The following is a 20,971-nucleotide window of genomic DNA, read 5'->3' as shown; positions in this document are numbered from 1 at the left end:
TGCTTGGCAGGTTATGGCTTCGGCTCTAGGTTTGTCAAGTGAATTGAACTGTTGTACCAGACCCCAACGGCTAAGGTGATGGCTAACGGGTGGATGTCAGAGGCATTTAGTATAACTGGAGGCACAAGACAGGGCTGCCCCATTGTCCACGATGTATGCCCTTGCGGCAGAACCCCTGGCCATATCCATTCGGGTAAATCCGGAAATTCAAGGCTTGTGTTCGGGCCATCTGATAGAAAACATCAGCATGTATGTGGATGGCACACTACTGTATTTGGCAGATTCAGGCCCCTCTCTCAATACTACACTATGGACGATAGAACAGTTTGGTTCTTTCACCAGTTTTAAAGTTAATTGGGAGAAGTCCCAAATCTTACCCAATAGTTTCCCTCCCACTAGGATGCAAGCTCACCTACCTTTACAACGCGTTAATACTATAAAATAATTAGGGGTATCTAGGTCTCCAGCTGATTATATTTCCCTCAATATAGAACCTTATTTACTTTAATTAAATCAAAAATACAAACATGGTCCTGTATACCTTTGGGGGTGCTGGGACGCATTAACTTAATGAAAATGGTGCTACTGCCTAAGATATTGTATATACTATGGCATTCTCCAGTGTATTTACCCTTGAAATATTTTAAGTCCCTAGAGGGTTTACTCAAACCATTTGTTTGGGGAACCAACATACACAAGCTTGCCTGGTGGATTCTTAAGAACCCTACTGACCTAGGCGGAACAGCTTTCCCAGACTTTAACCTTTATTACATTGCCTCTCAATTACACCACATTGATAAAAGAGATAGATTCAGTTCACTTATATGCACACAATGTACACAGCTAACTTCGGATCCGCATTGCGCTATTGCAATGGGCACTGGAGGTGCTGAATCGGAGGGAGATTGCAAGTCTCTTCTATATCATCATAGGCGGATATGGGATCTAGCTTCGGAACTCTCCACATGACTTCACTCCCATTTGGCACAATAAGTCACTCGCGGAATTTATACTGATTTCTCATGCTGAGATTTGGTGCGCAAAAGGAATATTTTTGTTTGTATCATCTCCTCTCGGCTGGAGCTCTAAAATCATTTGATACTCTTAAAAGTGAATTCATGCTTCCAAACCATATGTTTTTTAAAATTTCTACAAGTTCGCCATGCCATGGGTTCTCAATTTCCTCTATATTTTCCACAACCTGCCTCTAATGCCGTTATGGAAGTTATTAAAAGTACAGACCCTTAAAAACTAATCTCTGCCTTTTACAACATGCTGATCACCCCTTCCGCCACTAAATTGACGTATGGTATTAACCCACGTTGGGAGAGGGAAGTGGGGGCATTGAAGGATGAGGAATGGAGCGAGGCATTGGATACCTGCAAGGCGGTCTCACCCAAACTTTCTGATAACTTATCCCAGATTTATATTCTACACTGTTCATACCTCACCCCTTTGAGACTAGCTAGATTTCAGAAGGGGCAATCCACCACTTGTTTGATGTGCTCCCAAGAAGTAGGCACGTTCGTCTATATAATATGGGCTTGCCCACAGGTGCAGGGTTTTTGGAAGCAGGTTGTGTATTTCCTTCATGACACCATGGGTTCTCCCCTTACCTTAGACCCGAAACCATGTTTATTGGGGATATTCCCCGTCTCGGAAACTGTTATATTTTCAAAGATTTTTCTGCAGGAAACACTATTCTCTGCTAGGAAAATAATAGCCAGACAATGGATGAGACCGTTATCTCCCTCCCCGCTTTAAGGATTGGGTGATAGACATAAACAACACGCTAGCATATAAAAAAATTCTTGTTTATTAACAGAGGATGTTCATCCAAATACAACAAAATTTGGGACTGCTGGCTACAAGCAGCAGAAAATTGTGTATGAATAGTGCCTTAGCCCTCTTGGTTAGGTTATACTTACGTTTAATTTAAGCCTCACCTCCACTGACACATGGGTATTGTCGGATTTGGGAATAGAAAGTGTGTTAGGAATAGAAATTCCAGTGGAATTGGAGGGACCATAAGGTTCAGGGGGAAATCTTTTTATCTACCCACAGTAGTGGTCCATGCCCCTCTCAAGAGAAATGATGCTCAGAATACATTGAAGGAAGACATTGCACACTCTTCCACCCTAGTGACAACACATCCCTATAACACTATTGGACTCCAGGAGGAACCTTTGCTAGTTAGACTTTGGACGAGGGTCCAGGGCCACTGGGCTCGACCCTGGAGTTTCCAAAAACACTATCAATCCGAAGAACATGGTTAGTACACAAGTAATATCGTGTCCCTCGTCTTTTTTTTGGGGGGGAGGGTGCTGCGGGGAAGCCTAGGCTTTCAGCAAAACCAAGTCTGATTCCCAATGTGAGGAAAAGAGGAAGCCAACAAGATGAGGTGGAAGGGGGGGAGTAGTGGATCATAGGAGATACAAAAAGAGGGAGGGGGAAGTAAACACACATTCTACCAATACAATTTATAACTTATCTCATTCAGTTTTCACTGAGACTGGATTTAACCTACTCAGAAAGGGTCTAAACTTTGCCCCGCAAATCTGTTTGAGTTATTTATTGATTTCAACCGATTTGTGCGTAATCTCACGATGAAACGTTATGCACTAAAAAAGTGAAATTGTGACAAGGAAGTCCTATCCCCCCTCCCTCTCCTATGTCTGGAGATGAGTTCATGTTAGAACTATTGGAGGATTTACAGGTATATCAAGGAGGAGTATGTGGTGAATTGTGATGTGTTCCTTTTGTAACCACAGAAGCTGAGGTCACACACACACTTCAGGCCTACTTCTACGTTCTTCCCCCACTGGACAAAGGGGAATTTCATTCCTGCTTTCTATGAAGTAGCGTTTGAGGAATGTAAGACCATGTGGAGTGGACAAAAATACAGGAGGGGTCATCCGGCAGGAGGATGACAGAGGACCATTGAAAAGTCTTAAGCAGAGGAAGGATGTCATCTTTAGAAGTGCAGATGAGGGTGGGGGCCTAGTCATACAAGACTGAGAGGTACAAAGGTTGATGGGGGATCAAGATACTTATGAAAGATTCCTCTGTGACTTAATGGCTAAGTACGGGGACAGACTTAATTACCTATTGGACAAAGCCCTCACAGATAAGGTCCTCACGAAAAATGTATATCTTTTCCTTCTGAAAAAAACATCTGGTAACCCCACATTTCTATCATACCCAAGATCCACAAGGACATAGCTAATCCTCCAGGTAGACCAATTATTGCAGGTATTGACAGCTTAACCAGCAATTTAGGTTGCTACATAGATCACTTCCTACAAGACTTGGTATTGAGTTTGCTATCCTATATCAAAGATTCCGGCTATAAGTTGGATATCTTATCCTCATACACCTGACAAAAAGGTTATAGATGGCTCTCATTAAACATAGCCTCGTTGTACACTTCCATGTAGCATGAATTTGGACTTGGAGCAGTAATCCAACTTTAATAGAAAGACCTGCGTTCCATAGTTTCCAAGCCTAGTTCATATATGACAGTATTATTCTCATTTCTGGGCGATTATTACAGACGGGTCAAGGGCACAGCTCTGGGTGCCAGGTTTGCCCCGAGCTATGCTAATCTTTTTATGGGCTTCTGGGAGCTCAATTACATCTGGGCCAACAACCTGTTTGGGATGACCCTGGTCCTTTACGGGCGGTGTATAAATGATATCATCATCTGGAACGGCACGGACATTAAACTGCCACATTTTCTGGCCCATTGTGCAAGTAATCCATCAAACACTGGTCGGTATATGAAAAAAAGAGAATGATATGGTAGAACAAGCGGGATGCCCGGGGCTCTACACAACCTGGACAAGTGAGATCTTGCATAAGGTATAACAGCAAGTGAAACAAAGAATCTTCTGAAAAAATTTCTAACGCAAAATCTAAGAGATAGCCTGCCCACTCTTACCTTCAGAAAACCCAGAGATCTTAGGAGTTTGGTGGCACCTATTAGAGTGAACAAATTGAAGAGGAGGGGAAATGGTAGCCAGTGGACTTGCATTTTTGATCAGAAGGGTAGCTACAAGTGTGGCACAACCAACTGTGGCACCTGCACTCACATGTGCCATCGGAAAAGAGAGGTTACGTGGACGGGAGGGAATACACACACTATCAAGCAGTTTATCAACTGTGGAACCTTGTATGTGATGCGGGTAAGGTTTGGAGAACACAAAAGCAGTATTAACCATGGTAAAGACATATACTTTGTCCCCTGACGTTTTAAAGATGCACATGGTGTCAGTTTTGAGGGCCTGAAAGTGTTCAGAATTGAGGCAATAGCCAAGGATTTTGACAGTGGCAAGAGACACCAGAACCTCTGTACGGGAGAAGCCTTTTGGAGCTTTACCCTGGGGTCTCTTGCCCCTAAGGGACTGAATGAAGAAATAGAACTCCATTCAGTTGTACAAGGTAAGCATGAAACAAAAAAAACCATCTGAACTATGGTTTGGTTTGTAATAGCCAAAATTGGTGCAACATCTGTTGAGGATCTAGCACAACTAGATGGCATTGCTTTGGATTCTGCTTGCTCCAGCTCTGGTTCGATCGGTCCCCAGTACTCAGGGCGATCAGTTGCATGTGATTTTGTTACTTTATTCCCCTTGCCTTTTCCATCTCTTTCATTGTCCCCCTTCCTCCTCCCCGCTCTTTCCCGGCTATAGTATGGCTAATGACATAACATGGTATATAAGTAGGGGGTTTATAATCCATGAGTTTTGCTCTGAAGACGAGGACCTGACCCTCGAAACGCGTTAGCCATTTATGGACATTTATGGACATTTAGAGGTCTTCCCATGCCATCAGCCGAGTATGATGGATTTGGAGGCAGTGTCATCTGTATCTTTAGATATGCTTGTGTAAAATACGTGTTTGAGATTACCACTTGTTTTTTTTTACTTCTTTAATAAAAGTTGAGTTATGATAATGCACTAGGTCAGGGCGCCCTTTCTCTTGTTGTTTTGTCGTTTGTACAAGGATAACGACAGTCCTAAGAGGGGCAGCAAGACGTTTGTGCTCTGTAATTGCAAGATCATCCAAGAGGAGAGTCCATCCTACCCCTAAGCACCACACCTGAGTGCAGGAGGTTATGTTTTGAGTTACGTCACATTGCTCAAGGCAAGGAAAGCCGCTTCCAGAATGATCTACTAAAATACCTGAAAATCCTTCTTTGCCTGTTGTGAACATAGTCATCTCAAAAATTGAAGTGCCTATTGTTCACTCTGGCCTTCCTACAATCAGGGCCGGAGCAGCCATGTCCTTAAGTACTCCTAAGGGACAGATTTTGGCCTTGTTCATTCATTTCCAAAAACACCTGGCTTTGTTCATCGTGTTTCTTAGGGTAATCAAACCACCCTTACAGCACCCTGTGCTTTCTTGGGATCTTAACCTGGTTCTCCCTGCCCTGCAGAAAACACCCTTGGAACCCATCAGGGAAATCCCTTGGATGATCCCGCCTGCAGGTAGTTTTCTTCATTTCTATCATGTCTGTCAGACATGTGCCTAAGCAGCGCTCTCGTGAGGCGTTCCTTATTTTTCACAATGACATGGTCATCTTGCTAAGACCCTTCTTTCTCCCTAAATTGGTGTCAGCCTTCCCCCCTTAAAGAAGACATTACCTTTCCTCTTTGTGCCCTCTTTCAGATTACCAAAAAGAGATTGCTTCTCACTGCCTGGATTATGTGAGGACTTCGCATGGGAAATCCTGCTTCAAAATACCAATCACTAGGTGGATAAGACCACTAATCTCAAGGTCTTACACCCTAAAGGACAAAACACAGTCCACTAATGCTCACTCAAACAGGGTTTCCTGGGCATTCCGACATCAAGCTTCTGTTGTCCAGCTTTCTAAGGCGACAAGCTGGTCTTCTGTTCATACCTTTTGCAAGTGCTACCAGGTGGACCTCCACGTTTCTGTGGATATAGCTTTCAGCTGCAAAGTTCTTGCAACAGAATTCTGAGTTAAGTGTGTTGACCTTGGTCTTGTTGGGCCTGTTAGCACAATTCTGTTTGCATTGTTGTTGCCCACCCTTCTTATTGTTGCTTGGAGATATTCCAGGCTCTGTGAATATCAAGCCTATGTCCTGTGCTGTACAATTATGACTTGCCTGTAAATTCCATATTGTGAAGTATAGTACAGGACACAAGCTACCCTTCCCTCTGCTCCTGTGTTATTCTGCATTGCTTGTTAGAAAACTGAGGACTCACAGGGTGAGGTTGGGTTATAGATGGAGCGCCCATGGGGCATGTCCTGAGAGCTGTGCCAGTGTCCAATCACCTGAAAGGACCAGCCTATAACCCAGGATCTATAAATATCAAGCCAGTGTTCTGCACTGGACACCAAGATTGAGTGAATAATGCAAGTTTAGAAATATGGCCGCTTTTGTACTCCTCCACTGAGAAATGTGTGACACTTGCAAGGCCTCATAGTAAGGGTTGAAATATGGCGTGGTTTGGCAACCTTAGTTCAATGGTCTCTTAAGTATAGGCCATTCCAGATTATCCTTGTCCATTCCTTACACAAATGGTTTGAGTATAAAATCTATCATTTTGAAACATTTTAGGGTTATGTGAAGTAGGAAATGCCAGGTTATGTATGGGATTTTAAGGAAAATTATCATTTTATGAAGTTTACATGGCCCATCAACTCCAAGGACAGTTTTTTTTTTCTTGGCATTTTTATAACACTGATCATTTAGCATTGCATTACGCATTTTACATTCACATCAGTCCCTGTCCACAAGGAGCTTACAATCTAAGGTCCTTACCTAACATGCATACATACACACCAGGGCCAATTTGGACAAGTGCCAATTTAATCTACCAGCAGGCCTTTGGAGTGTGGAAGGAAACTGGAGTTCCCCACGCAAGCACAGGAGGAACATGCAAACCCCATGCAGGTAGTGTCCTGTTTGGAATCTAATCCTAGGACCCTAGCACTGCAGGGAAGAAGTGCTAACCACTTAGCTACTGTGCTGCCCCAAGGCTGGACTTTTGTTTTATTTACAGTTGTAAGGGGTTCCATAAATATGATGGGGTAATCCAGCAGGTTTTAAAAATGAAGACTACACAGTTTATTTATGTATTTTAATTTTAATAAGCAGAAGTGAGGTTTGCGCAGGCATGGGTAGGAAACCAGTGGGACTTTGACAATGCCAAAGTATTCTCCACACTTAATTTTTTTTTTTAAGAGCTGTAGTTGGAGATAGCCCCTGGTTTTCTAGGTAGAATAGCATATCATCTACATACAAACCAATTTTACCCACATAAAATGGGATTGTAGGCAACACATATTGGGGTGTGTATCCAATAAAATTGGCTAGGGCCCAACTGCTAGAAGAGTGGACAGCAGAAATGCCCCTGTTTTCCCTGGTAAGGGGGAAAGTTTCTGATAACCATCCACTAAGACTAATTTGAGCAATAGGGTTGGAACATTGGGTTTTGAGCCTTTAAAAAAAATTAGGGCCAAAGCCAAATTTGTGCAAGGTATTCCACAAGAATTTTCACTCCCACTGTGTCAAATGTTTTAGTAGCATCTAAGCTTACCATGACTCAGAAGCCCCGAAAGTACCTTGTAGGTTCATATATAAACGGTATGTGTTCAGAGTGGTATTCTTGCCTAACATGAGCGCTACTTGGTCAGGATTGTTTAGGATTCTACATAAACCTTTTTAAACCTAGGATTATCATTGATTTTCAACACCTGATCTTCTGATTCATGATTTATTTTACTAGACTTTAATAAACAAATGTGCTTGCAGTTTAGGTGAACTATTGGTCTGTTCTAAAACTTGTCCAAATTTATTTCTGCAGAGCACCACGCTTTCTAATACCAATACTTGTGGAAAAGTTTCCTTATGTCAACAAATCGCCAAGAGTTTTGGTAAGAGTGTTATTTCTTTTTTGCATATTTAGGCTAGGTTCACACTGCTGCAGTGCGAATTTAGCGCGATTTTGATCCGATTGCGTTGCAAATTTGCATTGCGAATTCTTTGTGTGTTCTTGCGATTCTACTGCAAATTTTGCAATCTATGGAGCTGAATTCGCATTGCACACGGATCAAACTCGGACAGGACCCTTTTTTTACGCAGGTTAAATTCGCAACGCATTGATGTGAACAGCACTCATGGAAAACAATGTTATTAAAATGACTTGCGAATTTGAGCGATCGCAGCGGTTCAAATTCGCAATAAAATTTGCAGCAGTGTGAACCTAGCCTTAAAAAAAAAAAACACTTTTATATGCAATTCTGTTTTTCTTTAATAAAATTATTTTGTAGAATTGTTGTCTATTACCTCTGATTTTTGGGTTCCTTTAACCACTTAAGGACCAGCCTCGTTTTCGATTTTAGGTGTTTACATGTTTAAAACAGGTTTTTTTGCTAGAAAATTACTTAGAACCCCCAAACATTATATATGTTTTTTCTTCTAACACCCTAGAGAATAAAATGGCAGTTGTTGCAATACTTTTTCTTGCACCGTATTTGCGCAGTGGTCTTAAAAGCGCACTTTTTTTGGAAAAAATTCACTTTTTTGAATAAAAAAATAAGACAACAGTAAAGTTAGCCCAATTTTTTTTTATATTGTGAAATATAATGTTATGCCAAGTAAATTGATACCCAACATGTCACGCTTGAAAATTGGGCTCGCTCGTGGAATGGCGTCAAATTTTTACCCTCAAAAATCTCCATAGGCGACGTTTAAAAAATTCTACAGGTTGCATATTTTGCGGTACAGAGGAGGTCTAGGGCTAGAATTATTGCTCTCGCTCTACCGGTCGTGGCGATACCTCACATGTGTGGTTTGACCACCGTTTTCATGTGCAGGCGCTACTCGCGTATGTGTTCGCTTCTGCGCGCAAGCTCGTCGGGACGGGGGGTTTTTAAATTTTATTTTTTTTATTTTACATTATTTTATTTATTTTTACACTGTTTAAAAAAAAAAAAAATTGTCACTTTTATCCCTATTACAAGGAATGTAAACATCCCTTGTAATAGAAAAAAGCAAAAAGACCTCAGATCTCATATTTACACTAAAATGCAAATATAAATATATAAAAAAAAAAAAAAAAAAAGTCATTTAAAAAAATGACATTCGGGGGCGTGGCCGACCGACGAACGAGAAGGACGTGCTCCAGGAGAGCTCCGCTTGGCTAGCTACCATCCACAGCCATCCGGAAGGTTCTGGAGACAGGAGAGCTTGGAAACTCTCCCCAGCCATCCCCAGGAGACACCTGCTCGATTCCCAGAGGGGATTATTGCAGCTGACGAGCCGCCTTGGAGTCTGCAGGCCCGCGGCCGGACCTACCACTGCTATACGTCGCCGCCATCTTGAGGCCTACTGTGCCTCCTACATCCCCGACCTCCGGTACCGTGATCCGCGGGTGGAGAGGAAACGGATCGCCGCACAGGGGAAGCCGGACATCCTGGGGAAGGTGCTGCAAGGTGAGGGGGCCTAAATAGCTATAAGGAGGCTAACAGAAGCCGCTCCTGGAGGCCGCGGCCGCCGCCATCTTGGGGCCTACAGTCCTTTTTGCATCCCCGACCTCTGGTTCCGCGATCCGCGGACGGAGAGACAGCGGACCGCTACAAAAAGAGGCCGGGCATCCCTGTGAGGGTGCTGCAGGGTAAGGGGGCCCGAACAGACACCAGACAGAACACAGAGGCCACTCCTGGAGGCCTGCCGCCGCCATCTTGAGGCCTACTAGCCCGGACAGAGCCTCCAGACCCAGGTACTTTACCCCCTACAACAGAGCCGCTCTCCCTGTGCCATAATCTGGGCCCTGAGGGTCTCTCACTGCCCTCCTGGATTCTGCCTCCCCCCTCCAGCCCCCCCCCTCACCCCCCTGGAAGTTTGGCCCAGTTAGTGAGATCCTAAGTATGGATGGCTGAGGACTCTTATCCCTGAGTACCGTGCCACCCCGACAGCGACAGGCTATGTTTACAGCATAGCGCACTCGAGACATACATGGCGACAACTGGCTCACACTCCTCAGAACTCACTGACCCTCATCAAGGCACCATACAAAGATATATCTTCTTAGAACGGCTCCTAACGACCCTCGGACCCCCAAAGACAAGATGGCGCCTGGACGCACCACGGGAAAGACCAAACCTCCACCTACCACTTCAGCAGGCACGGTGGAAGATAACAATACGAGACTCAAAGACCCCGGGGGTGAACCCTTGGCCTCATCCCTGAGCTCAGTCGCACCACTAGACGCAGGCGCTAGGGAATCTCAGTCAGTCCCACAGCCCCTGTCAGGAGAGCCCATCAGAACGGAAGCTACAGCCCTCCTATCTGCCTTCAGAATGGACTTTGAATCATGGGCAAGCAAAATGGAAGAATCCCTTCACGTGGAGCTAAATGCTCTTAGACAACAAGTCACAGCAAATGAGGAAGCAGTGTCAGTCTTGACCAATGCTCAAGATGACCATGAAGCACGTATAACAGCACTTGAAACCTCAAACGCGACACACCTCCGTCGCCTACGCCATCAGCAACTCCGCATAGAAGACAGCGAAAATCGCAGTCGCCGAAATAACATTAGGCTGCAAGGCATACCGGAGGCAACATCTGGAACAGAGCTGAAACCCACTGTCATAGCTATCCTCAATAAAGTACTAGGGAGGGAGGCAACATCACCAATTGAAATAGACCGTGTTCACAGAGTGGGAGGTCCGGAGGGGGCACGAGATGGTCGCCCCCGAGATGTTCTTTGTCGGGTCCACTACTTCACATTGAAGGAAGAGGTCATGCGAAAGGCTTGGAGCCTGGGTTCATTAGACTTTTTTGGAGCCCCTATACACCTATACCCGGACCTGTCTCGCAATACGCTGTACATGCGTCGTGTGGTGCGTCCTCTCCTCGACCTTATACGACAAGCCGGAGCTTCATACACATGGGGTCACCCCTTCAGCATCAAGGTGACCAGAGGAGTCAGCAGGTTCACGCTATCAGACCCAGATCAACTGCCGGACTTTTTCCTCTTTATCGAGCAAGAACCGGTAGAAGTCTTGAACTGGCTGGATCCTCCGGACGATCGAGTACGACAGATGGGACTTGGCTCACTCCCACAGCGCCGTAGACGTATTAGGTCTAGATCAGCCTCCTCCGGCCCGGGGATAAGGGGGCCTACCTCCCCAGAAGATTGATACAACAGCTTGCTGGGGACTGATGTCTTGTACCGCCTCAACCTGTCTTCCATTCTACAGAGAGGTCCCGGTGGTTTTGCCATATTTCTGGAGTCGTGTTTTATATATGACCCTCAGATTGTGTCTTCCCTCTTCCTTAAAATCAGAGCTCTCTAGTAGTCTTGGAGGGAGGTTTTGTAAGTATAGGACTTGGAAATACTAGCTCTTTCCCTGCTCTTTGCCGATTTAATAAGTGGCTGGGGTTCGGGAGAGAGCATAGGCAATAGTCACTCCGTGACCCTCACTGTGCCGGGCGCCAGGTAATGCCACTTTGCACTAAATCGTTTTTTCTATGTTTTTATGTTCCATTTCAAATTGTTCTCTCTCACCCCCCCTTTGTTATATGTGCTGGGGGGTTGGTGGTGGGGGTGTGGGATGCCGCTCTGGGGGGCTCTGACCACCGGTTTTACTTAATCTCTGCTTCGCGAGATACAGGTCTTGGGGTGCCACCCACGGGTGGTTGGTGGCGTCCGTGGGCGGGTCCTCCGCTCCCCCCCCCCCGCCCTATGTATATATATATATATATATATATATATATATATATATATATATATATATATATATATATATATATATGTGTATATGTGAGGTGGGTTTAGCTGAATAATCTTTCTACACACAGGAACTAATATAAGTGTTATAGTTATATGCCCTTAGGCTAAATACCTGAATCTTATCCACAAATTTAGTTGGATGTTCCCAACTGTTATCATCAAAAGTAGTTCATAGGAATGGGTTTCTATTATTTTGATAAATAGGTAAAGACAAACACATTCACGAGTCTGAACCAACTGGCCTTATATATCTGATGAGATTTAAGAATAGAGGCTATGTACCAGAAGGGGAATAACAAACATAGCAAGGTTTAGTTCACAGTCCCTCACCTCACCCATGTACTTCTGTGTTGTGGTGGGAGTCATTTCAATCCCACCCAGAAGATACTATCCTTATTCTTATAGGAAAAAGTTGTCGCTTGCTCCACAAGCAGATCAAATGTTCAGTGTGCGAAATATAATTTTTATTTGCCTGATTCGCTGTCGGGACCACGGCTCAGGTCCATTCGTCTCGACCTCCCCCCCACGATAGGACGGGCACTGTTTGTGCCTAGTACGTGATATTTCACGCAGTGTTCTGCGTTAGCAGACACACTAGTATCTCAGACACATACTATTAGGTGTCTTTTCCTTTACACCTTACTTTTTTTCCCCTTTTTTTTTTTTGTTTTTGTTTTGTGTCTCCCCTTCTCTTATCTTTATTCTTACCAAATTGACCTATTCCTTTCTCCCCCTCCCCACACTTGCGTATTCACTTTTTTATTATTTTGTTCAGTACTGCTCTCCACTCTGCAAACTTTCCTCCTTTTTTTTTTTCTCTCTATAACCTATAGCACCCCAGCATGGCTCACACGGTGACCTCACACCCACAGGTGAAATTGTGTTCATATAATGTAAATGGGCTTAACATTGCCTCCAAACGTGGGCAAATTCTATATCAGATGCACAAAAGACAGGTTAACGTGCTCTTACTGCAGGAGACCCACTTCCAATCTGACTCCACTCCTTCCTGCTCCAACAGATACTTTAATAAGTGGTTCCACAGTACCAACCCGACACAAAAATCTAAGGGAGTATCTATTGCATTTCACAAAACACTCCCTATCGAATTGCTTGACTATATGACAGACCCACAGGGCAGATACGTCTTTGTAAAGATATCCCTTTGGGGGACTAAATTTACAATAGCCAATATTTATTTACCTAACACACATCAAGTCCCATCAGCCTTGCAGTATTTAAAGACTCTGGCAGATTTTGCTGAGGGTAAACTCATACTTGGAGGGGACTTCAATACTCCCCTGGATCCAATATTGGATTCCTCAACATCCCGTTCCTCTGTTTCCTTTCCCAAACTGCGGGTTCTAAAACGTGCCATATATAACATGCATCTTGTTGATGTATGGCGGATACTATATCCAGAATGTCGAAACTACACACACTTCTCCAGCGTACATCATTCCTACAGCCGTCTAGATTACTTTTTAATAGACCACGGCTGCTTAGATTGGTCCCCAAAATGTGAAATAGATCCTATGGTTTGGTCCGACCACTCGTCAATATCCCTGACGCTTGCGGTCCCTTCTACCCCAATAAAAGAATGGACCTGGAGGTTAAATGACTCATTACTGACTGAACCAGGCTTCGACGCACAGATAGCAGAGACTATAACTAACTTTTTTGCGGACCACAGCTCTAACGACACTTCACCACCGATTCAATGGGAGGCATTAAAGGCGGTCCTGCGGGGTAGATTTATCCAATTGGGCGCTCGCCTGAAAAAAGAACGCTCAGCGGCAATAACTGCGGCGGTACACAAACTTAAAACGCTTGAGATTACTCATAAGCGTTCCCCCACGGCGGAGGTGCTTGCGGAGGTTTCTACCGCTCGCACTCAGCTTAAGGAACTATACGAGGCGTCAGCACGTACATTTGCGAACAAACTAGCCTTTCACCAATACAAATTTAAAGATAAATGTGGTAGATCGCTAGCCCGCACCCTACATTCCAAACAACCTAACACCTTTATACCTCACATTCAAGACAGGACCGGGAAGACTGTCTCAGCGCCAGCCGAGATGGGACAGGTATTCCGAGACTTCTACCAATCCCTATATAGCATACCTTTGGCAAACCCTAATGAATCTACATCCAGTACAGCAGAAACACAGGCATCATATATTGCACGAACTGCACTTCCTACTTTAGATGATGCAACGATAGAGGATCTTGAGGATCCAATATCGGAAGATGAGGTAGCTCGCGCCATTGCATCTACCCCATCTGGAAAAAGCCCGGGCCCTGATGGCTTCACCCCAAAATTCTACAATTTGCCCCCCTCCTTACCCCCTTCTTAACAAAAGTGTTTAACTCCATTTCTGAGAGCTCAGTATTCCCGCCGCAAACACTAGAGGCTCATATAACCCTCATTCCAAAACCAGACAAAGACCCGACTATTTGTGCCAATTACCGACCCATATCGCTGATAGGAGTAGATCTAAAGATATACGCGAAGGTGCTAGCTAATAGACTACAACCATTATTACCCCGCTTAATACACCTAGATCAGGTGGGCTTTGTAAGTGGAAGAGAGGCGAGGGATAACACCCTGAAAACACTTCTCATTACGGATTATGCTCGGACACATAATGTCCCACTGTGCCTCCTTACGGTTGACGCAGAGAAAGCGTTTGACCGTGTCGACTGGCAATTCCTTCGCCTCTCCCTACAGCAGTTAGGCCTAGGCCGGAACATGATCTCCAGAATAATGTCCCTCTATACAACGCCCTCCGCTAGGATCAGACTAAACGGTTCCCTATCTCCAAAATGTACTATCCACAATGGAACGAGACAGGGGTGCCCCTTGTCCCCCATTCTCTATGTTCTAGTTATGGAACATTTGGCCATTGCCATTAGAAACAATCCGGCTATCCATGGTATTAATATAGGCCCTATACATACCAAAATGGCTCTATTCGCAGATGACCTACTCATGTTTGTCACCCAACCGCAAGTTTCCCTGCCTGCTATTATGCAAGAATTTAGGAGATATGGAAATGTTAGTAACTTTAAAGTTAATCATAGTAAGTCAGAAATTCTCAACATCTCACTTCCAAAGGCGGCTCTCCAACAGCTCTCAGCCTCCTTCCCCTTTAAGACAAGCTCTACTACTATTCGGTATCTGGGAATCCATATTCCAACAGACGCATCCCAACTATTTTCCAGTAACTTTACCCCTCTACTTCTCAGAACACAAGCAGATCTGGCTTCATACGCGTCTAAACAGCTCTCTTGGTTGGGCAGGGTAAATGTCTTGAAGATGGATGTTCTCCCCAGATTTCTATATCTTTTTCAAACCATCCCCATATATATTCCCACCTCGTTCTTTCAAAAGCTTCAACAGATTTTTTCCAAATTCATATGGAAGGGAAACCGCCCCAGGATAAAATATGACACAATGACCCTCCCGAAGATCCGGGGGGGAGCGGGGGTCCCGGATGCTTTTACGTATCATAAGGCGGCGGTACTCACACGTATCGTAGACTGGTTTCATCACTCCTCCTCCAAGCTATGGGTCCAAATGGAGGGGCATCTCAATGAGGGTGATCTTTGCGCCCTGCCGTGGACTCCTGCGGCGCAACGTAAGGACGGCTCATTCTCTACGGCTCTTACTCGGCAAACCCTTCGGATTTGGGATCATCTGATTTTAACTGGTAAACTATCTAAACAACAGGGCCCAATGACACCTCTCTTTGGAACTCTGGCTTTCCCCCCGGCAGTTCACAGTAACAGATTTGGACCATGGAATAGGGATAGTCATAGACGCTTAGCACAGGTTTTACGAGCTGACCCATCTCTGAGAACAGACATACCCCCCCAGACGAACAGAGGGCCCCCAACAATGTGGATACAGAGGGGTCAATTAATGTCATATGTACGTACTTTCTCCTCCATCTCTGAGATCCTGGCTGACCCATCAGACTTTGACAAACTACTTTTACAATCAGACCCGCCCACCCACGTAGTATCATTGCTATATCCCATACTACTAAACATATCTGCCCCAGACCTTCCAACATACACGCAGAAATGGGAAATGGATCTACAACACTCCATCTCCCCTGCTGATTGGCAAAAAAGCTTTATACTGACACATAGGATTTCCTTAGCGACTAAGTCCCAAGAAAAAGGATTTAAGCTACTAACGAGGTGGTACAGATGCCCAGCGACTATCCAACGGTTCAATCCATCCTTGTCAGATACCTGCTGGCGGTGCATGTCCTCTAGAGGGACAATGCTCCACATCTGGTGGGAATGTCCTCCAATCAGGAAACTTTGGCAAAAGGTCTTTGATCTATACGGCAGGCTGATGGTGACCTCAATTAAACCTACTCCAGAGATAGCCCTACTGTCTCTGCTCCCAGGCCCACTCAAATCGATTAAAAAAGATATATTGCGCCACTTTTTAGCCGCAGTCAGGACAGTGATTCCCCGCCACTGGAGAACAACAGTGGTACCCTCTTTGGGCGACTGGGTTGTGGAGATGGATCAGATTAGAGATTTGGAACGTCTGTTGGCGCGGGAAATGGAGAAGGAGGAACAATTTTCCATCACCTGGACCGCGTGGGCAATGTTTCGTTATTCCGACGACTTTTCTATATGGGTCAGAGATGCCCCATTACCATCTACTGGCTAGCCATGCTGGGGTGCTCCTCACTCCTCACTTTTTTCATCATCCTTTGCCTTCTCTCGCAGTGATTCTCTCATCCCTTCTTTTATATATTTCTCGCTCTCTGTGTCGAACTAGGTTTTCTTAGTATGTGAGCAAAGACCATATACTCAGATTAGTTTAACGACATAAATACTTTATATAAGTGAGCAAAAAAGGTCCCGACAGCTTATCATGTAGGGGGAGTTCCCTCTGTCATTACCAATGCGCAAAACCACATGAGTAAACTTATATTGGATCCCACGCATATAACACATTGCCCATATGTCTAAAGACCTTTGTTTACAATGTGATATTTTGTTGTTTAACCAGAGACTTTATGTCAAACTATATACAGATGCTCATATATGGTATAGATGTATATCATTATTTTCTTCTTTTATACACAATTCATGTATTCACGTGATGTAAGAATTCAATGTAGCAAACTTTTTCTCTCTACATTTCCATTTGTATTATGTTTCTCTTTTTTCTCTGAAATAAACTAAGATTGAAAAGAAAAAAATGACATTTGAAAAAATGTGCCTTTTAAGATGCGTGTACGTAAGTGACGTTTTGACGTCGCTTCCGCCCAGCAGTGTCATTGAGACGAGTAGGCGCCATTTTAGGCTCACTCGTCTCCAGGCACGGCTCCGGTAAGCAGCGGAGGGCACCGGATCGCGGCGGGGGGCGGGCCCTCTCCCCGATAAAAGTGATCTTGCGGCGAATCCGCTGCAGGGACCACTTTTATCTGAAAGCTGGCCGCCGCACTAAAAGGCAGCTAGCTGCTGCCATAACAACGGTAACCCCGTTCAAAGTTTGGACGTACATCGTCGTGCGTTAGTCGGTAAGTGGTTAAAAAGGTAGTGAGGTGGTAGGCTTTTTTAAGTGTAACAAGTATTTAAAGCCCAACACCAGGAAAAAAATTTAATTTAAATAGTGCATTACGCTTCAGTTACCTTACTCCTCAGCCTTGTTACCAAACACCTCTTTCTAAGCCACCCAGCAGTGTAATCGATTAAAGCCACAGTTTTCTCCTTTTCATGTGATGTCAAAAAGCAGGGTACATGAAGCAAAAACTGTTTGATTGTTTAGAATAAACAGTGGTAAAAAAACATAGAGTGCTGAAGTTTACCCAGTACAGTATATTGTTATGATCCGAGGGGTTAACAGGTAGCTATGAGACAGTTTAGTCAACTTAAAAGGCTTTATTCAGCAGAAAGCAACACAAAAATTACAGGCTTTGTCTTCATGGGCAGTTCAAACAACACAAAAACTCTTCTTTATCAGTATAAGACAGTCCTTTTAAATAATGCTCAGGGTCCCAGCCACAGCATATAACATAGCAAAGTCCCAGTTCAGGCAAGTTTTGAGTCAGAGGCAACGGACATCCTTCCAGCATTTAAGCATTCTTCAGCACTGATGGCAAACAGCCATTTCTTAATCGTACATCATGGGATACAGAGCCATAGTAATTACTATATGGGTTATAGGCCACCTTCAGGTGATGGACACTGGCACACCCTACAGGAAGTTCACTCCCTATATAGCCCCTCCCACTACTGGGAGTACCTCAGTTTTTTCACCAGTGTCTAAGGTGCTGGTTACGAGTAAAGATGTGCTGTGCTGAGCTCCACTGGAGCAATCCTTGCTGGGGCTAGCCATGCAGTCGGATCCATTCAAAGTGTCTTTTTAGGCTGAATTGAATGGTTCCTGGGCCTCGTGGCAGAAGAAACGAGGTTTAGCCTGTAACGCTTCTCTTTTTTGAGAGCTGGACCCCGGGATCCAGTGCTTTTAGTTTTTTCTGGCGGGGTGCTATTACGGGTCCAGGCGTGGGATCCCCCGATTAAAAGGGGGCCCCAGTTCCTGAAGGTTTTTTAAACGGTGCCCACCGTGAGAGGTGAAGATTGGGTCTGTTGGTTTTACCACAGAATTCCCTGCGGCGGGAAAGGTAAGTGGAGACCTCTAAAGAATTTTAACGTTTCTTATGAATTGTCTCCTTTAAAAAGTAAATGTCATGCCTAAAAGTCACCACTGGGTGCTGTATAGAGCATGTACATTGTCATGATTTCTCAGATCATGCTGTGTCAGCAGACGCTGACAGACCTCTCTCCGGCTAGCAGTCACAGGACTCCGGTAAGATGTTGGTGGGGGGGGGGGGATTTTTCTCTAAAAAAAAACACCCCCCACCCGGACAAAAGCTCTCTCCCTCTTTCTGAGTAGAGGGAGAAGCAGAACGATCGTCCCTCCTGCTTGCCGCCCTCTCCCCACACACATGCTGTTCCCGTCGGAATCGAGGCCTGCGCTCGCGTGGGAAAATGCTCTTTTTTGAAAAGAGGAGGGCACGGGGGAATATGGAGTGGGCGTGTTTTAGCGCGGCGTTGGCGGGCAGCAACATCCTGCGCAGGGGTATTTTTAAAGGCTCAATTTTTTTGCTGACTGCAGCTGTCGGAGAGACACAAAAGCTAAAAAGAGGCATTGTAAGTGGTGACACAGGTATTCCTTTGGCACATTTACTAAAAGCATCCAGCTGAGCGTTAAATAGCAGCGGCAGTTGCTGGACTATTTGCTCAAGCAGTGGATGCGATTTCTTCTGGTAGTCCCTCTGCATTTGTGCATCGGGCTATGGTCAGAGGTAGAAACACCCCAAAAAAGAGCTTAAAAGGGACTTCTATAAGCTCTAAACACTCTACATTGGCATTTTCCCCTGAGAGGGGTGGCTGGTCAGAGTAATCAATCAGGGCTATCAAATATTGCAATCGTTTTCAACACTGCAGCCCCTGTCTGTTTTACTGAAGAGGGTTTTCCTCAAGCCATGATGTGATTGGCTAGCAGCTTTATTCGCATCCCAGAATGGGATAAAATGCGATTTCCCTCAGGGGACTGTGATAAGGCTGATGACTTCTCTTCTGAGAGGTCAAATGCGGGGGGGGGGGGTTCAGCTTCACAATCTGAAAGATTGATAGTTCAATTCTTTCTGAATCACATTTTTAGCTACTCTTCATTGAGTCTATTGATATGCCCACTTGCTTGTTTGGGTTCACTCAAGCTGTGCATGCCTTTCCTGTCCATTCATTGCTGGAAAGGCTTATATATTCTGAGTGGGATCACCCAGATAAACATTTTTTTCCTTCTATAAAGTTTTAACACTTTTTCCTATGTAGGAAAAATTCACTAAGAAGTGGGAGATACCAGCAATTGTCCCTGCTATATACTCTGTGAATGAAAGTTTGACCTGTCCAATAGACAATGCTCAAATGCTTAGGGATCCAACGGATAAAAAGTTGGAAATTCCTATTAAAAAAACAAAACAAAAAAAACACTTATTTTCTGATGTATTAACCTGCGCTAGCAGCAATTGGTGTATGACAGTCCTTGAGAGACCAGTCTGAACAGGTGCTAAGGTTATTCCTGATCAGAAGGCCCAGGATTTAGCCGAGTTACCAGCGGCATTATGTTTGGCAATAGATGCCATGAGAGATTCTAGTCTTCAAGCCTTGCGCCTTACACTAGGCTGGTGCATAGGCATAGAATCTTATGGTTGAAAAATTGGTCAGCCGAAGCGTCATGCAAAGCTCCTGGCTAGTTTTCCTTTTCACGGTGAACGGCTGTTTAGGGGTGATTCGGGTAAATGCATCCCAAAAAAATTTTTGTGGAAAAAGTATCCTTTTGCTAATTTGGAAGAGGAGTAAACATATTTTATTTAAACAAGCTCCTTCTCCAGTACCAGGAGCATCTGCTTCCAGCAGTCACGACGGCCTGCGCCATCAAGTTCAGGAAGGAGACTGAAGCCTCCTTATGAGGAGGCAACCCCGCTCGCTCGAGTGGGGGGTAGAGACTTCCGCAGTTCTCAAGGGTCTGGCAGGAAGACTGTCGGAGCCTGTGGCCACATTACCCTGAAAGCGCCCGATCTCGTCTAATCTCAGAGTCTAACCAGGGTCGGGCCTGGTCAGTACCTGAATGGGAGACCCCCTAGGAATGCCAGGTGCCGTAGGCTGCAGATGGGTGACTTCTTCAATAACTCGAGGGTACAAACTTGAGTTCCGAATGTCCCCATCTCCTCGTTTTCTCAGATGCCACAGGAAAAGAAGTCTCTCTCTCAAGCATTGGACCATCTTTTGTCTAAAAAAATTGATCTTAGTGGTTCTCATGCAAGAGCAGTGATTGGGGTTTTATTTAAATCTTTTCATGGTACCATGGTACCAAAACCTAATGGTTATGTCAGATCCATTCTAGATCTCAAGGATCTAAACCGGTTTCTGAATATCAGCTCTTTTCGCATGGAGTCAATTCGATCAGTGGTCTCCGTCCTACAAGGTGGAGAACTTCTGGCGTCAATAGACATCAGGGGTTCATCCCTCCATGTACCTCTATTTCCCGCTCACCAGAAATAACTACATTTCGAGGTAGAAAATCTTCGTTTTCAGTTTGTAGCTCTGCCTTTCGGTCTAGCTACTGCACTTCGAGTATTTACAAAGGTCTGGCCCCTCC

At 44.7% G+C, this 20,971-nt stretch overlaps 1 protein-coding gene and 1 pseudogene across 4 annotated transcripts in view; both read left to right on the top strand.

Annotated features, from left to right (window-relative positions):
• The window catches only part of RRN3 (RRN3 homolog, RNA polymerase I transcription factor), a 1,085,194-nt gene that overhangs the window by 364,560 nt on the left and 699,663 nt on the right, over nt 1-20,971 (top strand). For all 4 annotated transcript variants that reach the window (XM_073591180.1, XM_073591181.1, XM_073591179.1 and 1 more), the window contains one exon: nt 7,840-7,909. In XM_073591180.1, coding sequence (XP_073447281.1) covers nt 7,840-7,909 — 70 coding nt within the window. The remainder of the gene's footprint in view (nt 1-7,839; nt 7,910-20,971) is intronic.
• Nucleotides 20,359-20,477, top strand: LOC141101965 (5S ribosomal RNA; annotated as a pseudogene).

The sequence above is a fragment of the Aquarana catesbeiana genome, linkage group LG06 (genome assembly GCF_042186555.1).
Source record: "Aquarana catesbeiana isolate 2022-GZ linkage group LG06, ASM4218655v1, whole genome shotgun sequence".
In the NCBI taxonomy this organism is placed as follows: domain Eukaryota; kingdom Metazoa; phylum Chordata; class Amphibia; order Anura; family Ranidae; genus Aquarana; species Aquarana catesbeiana.
Note: the sequence above shows the minus strand (reverse complement) of the source record. Positions and strands in the feature narration are given on the sequence as shown.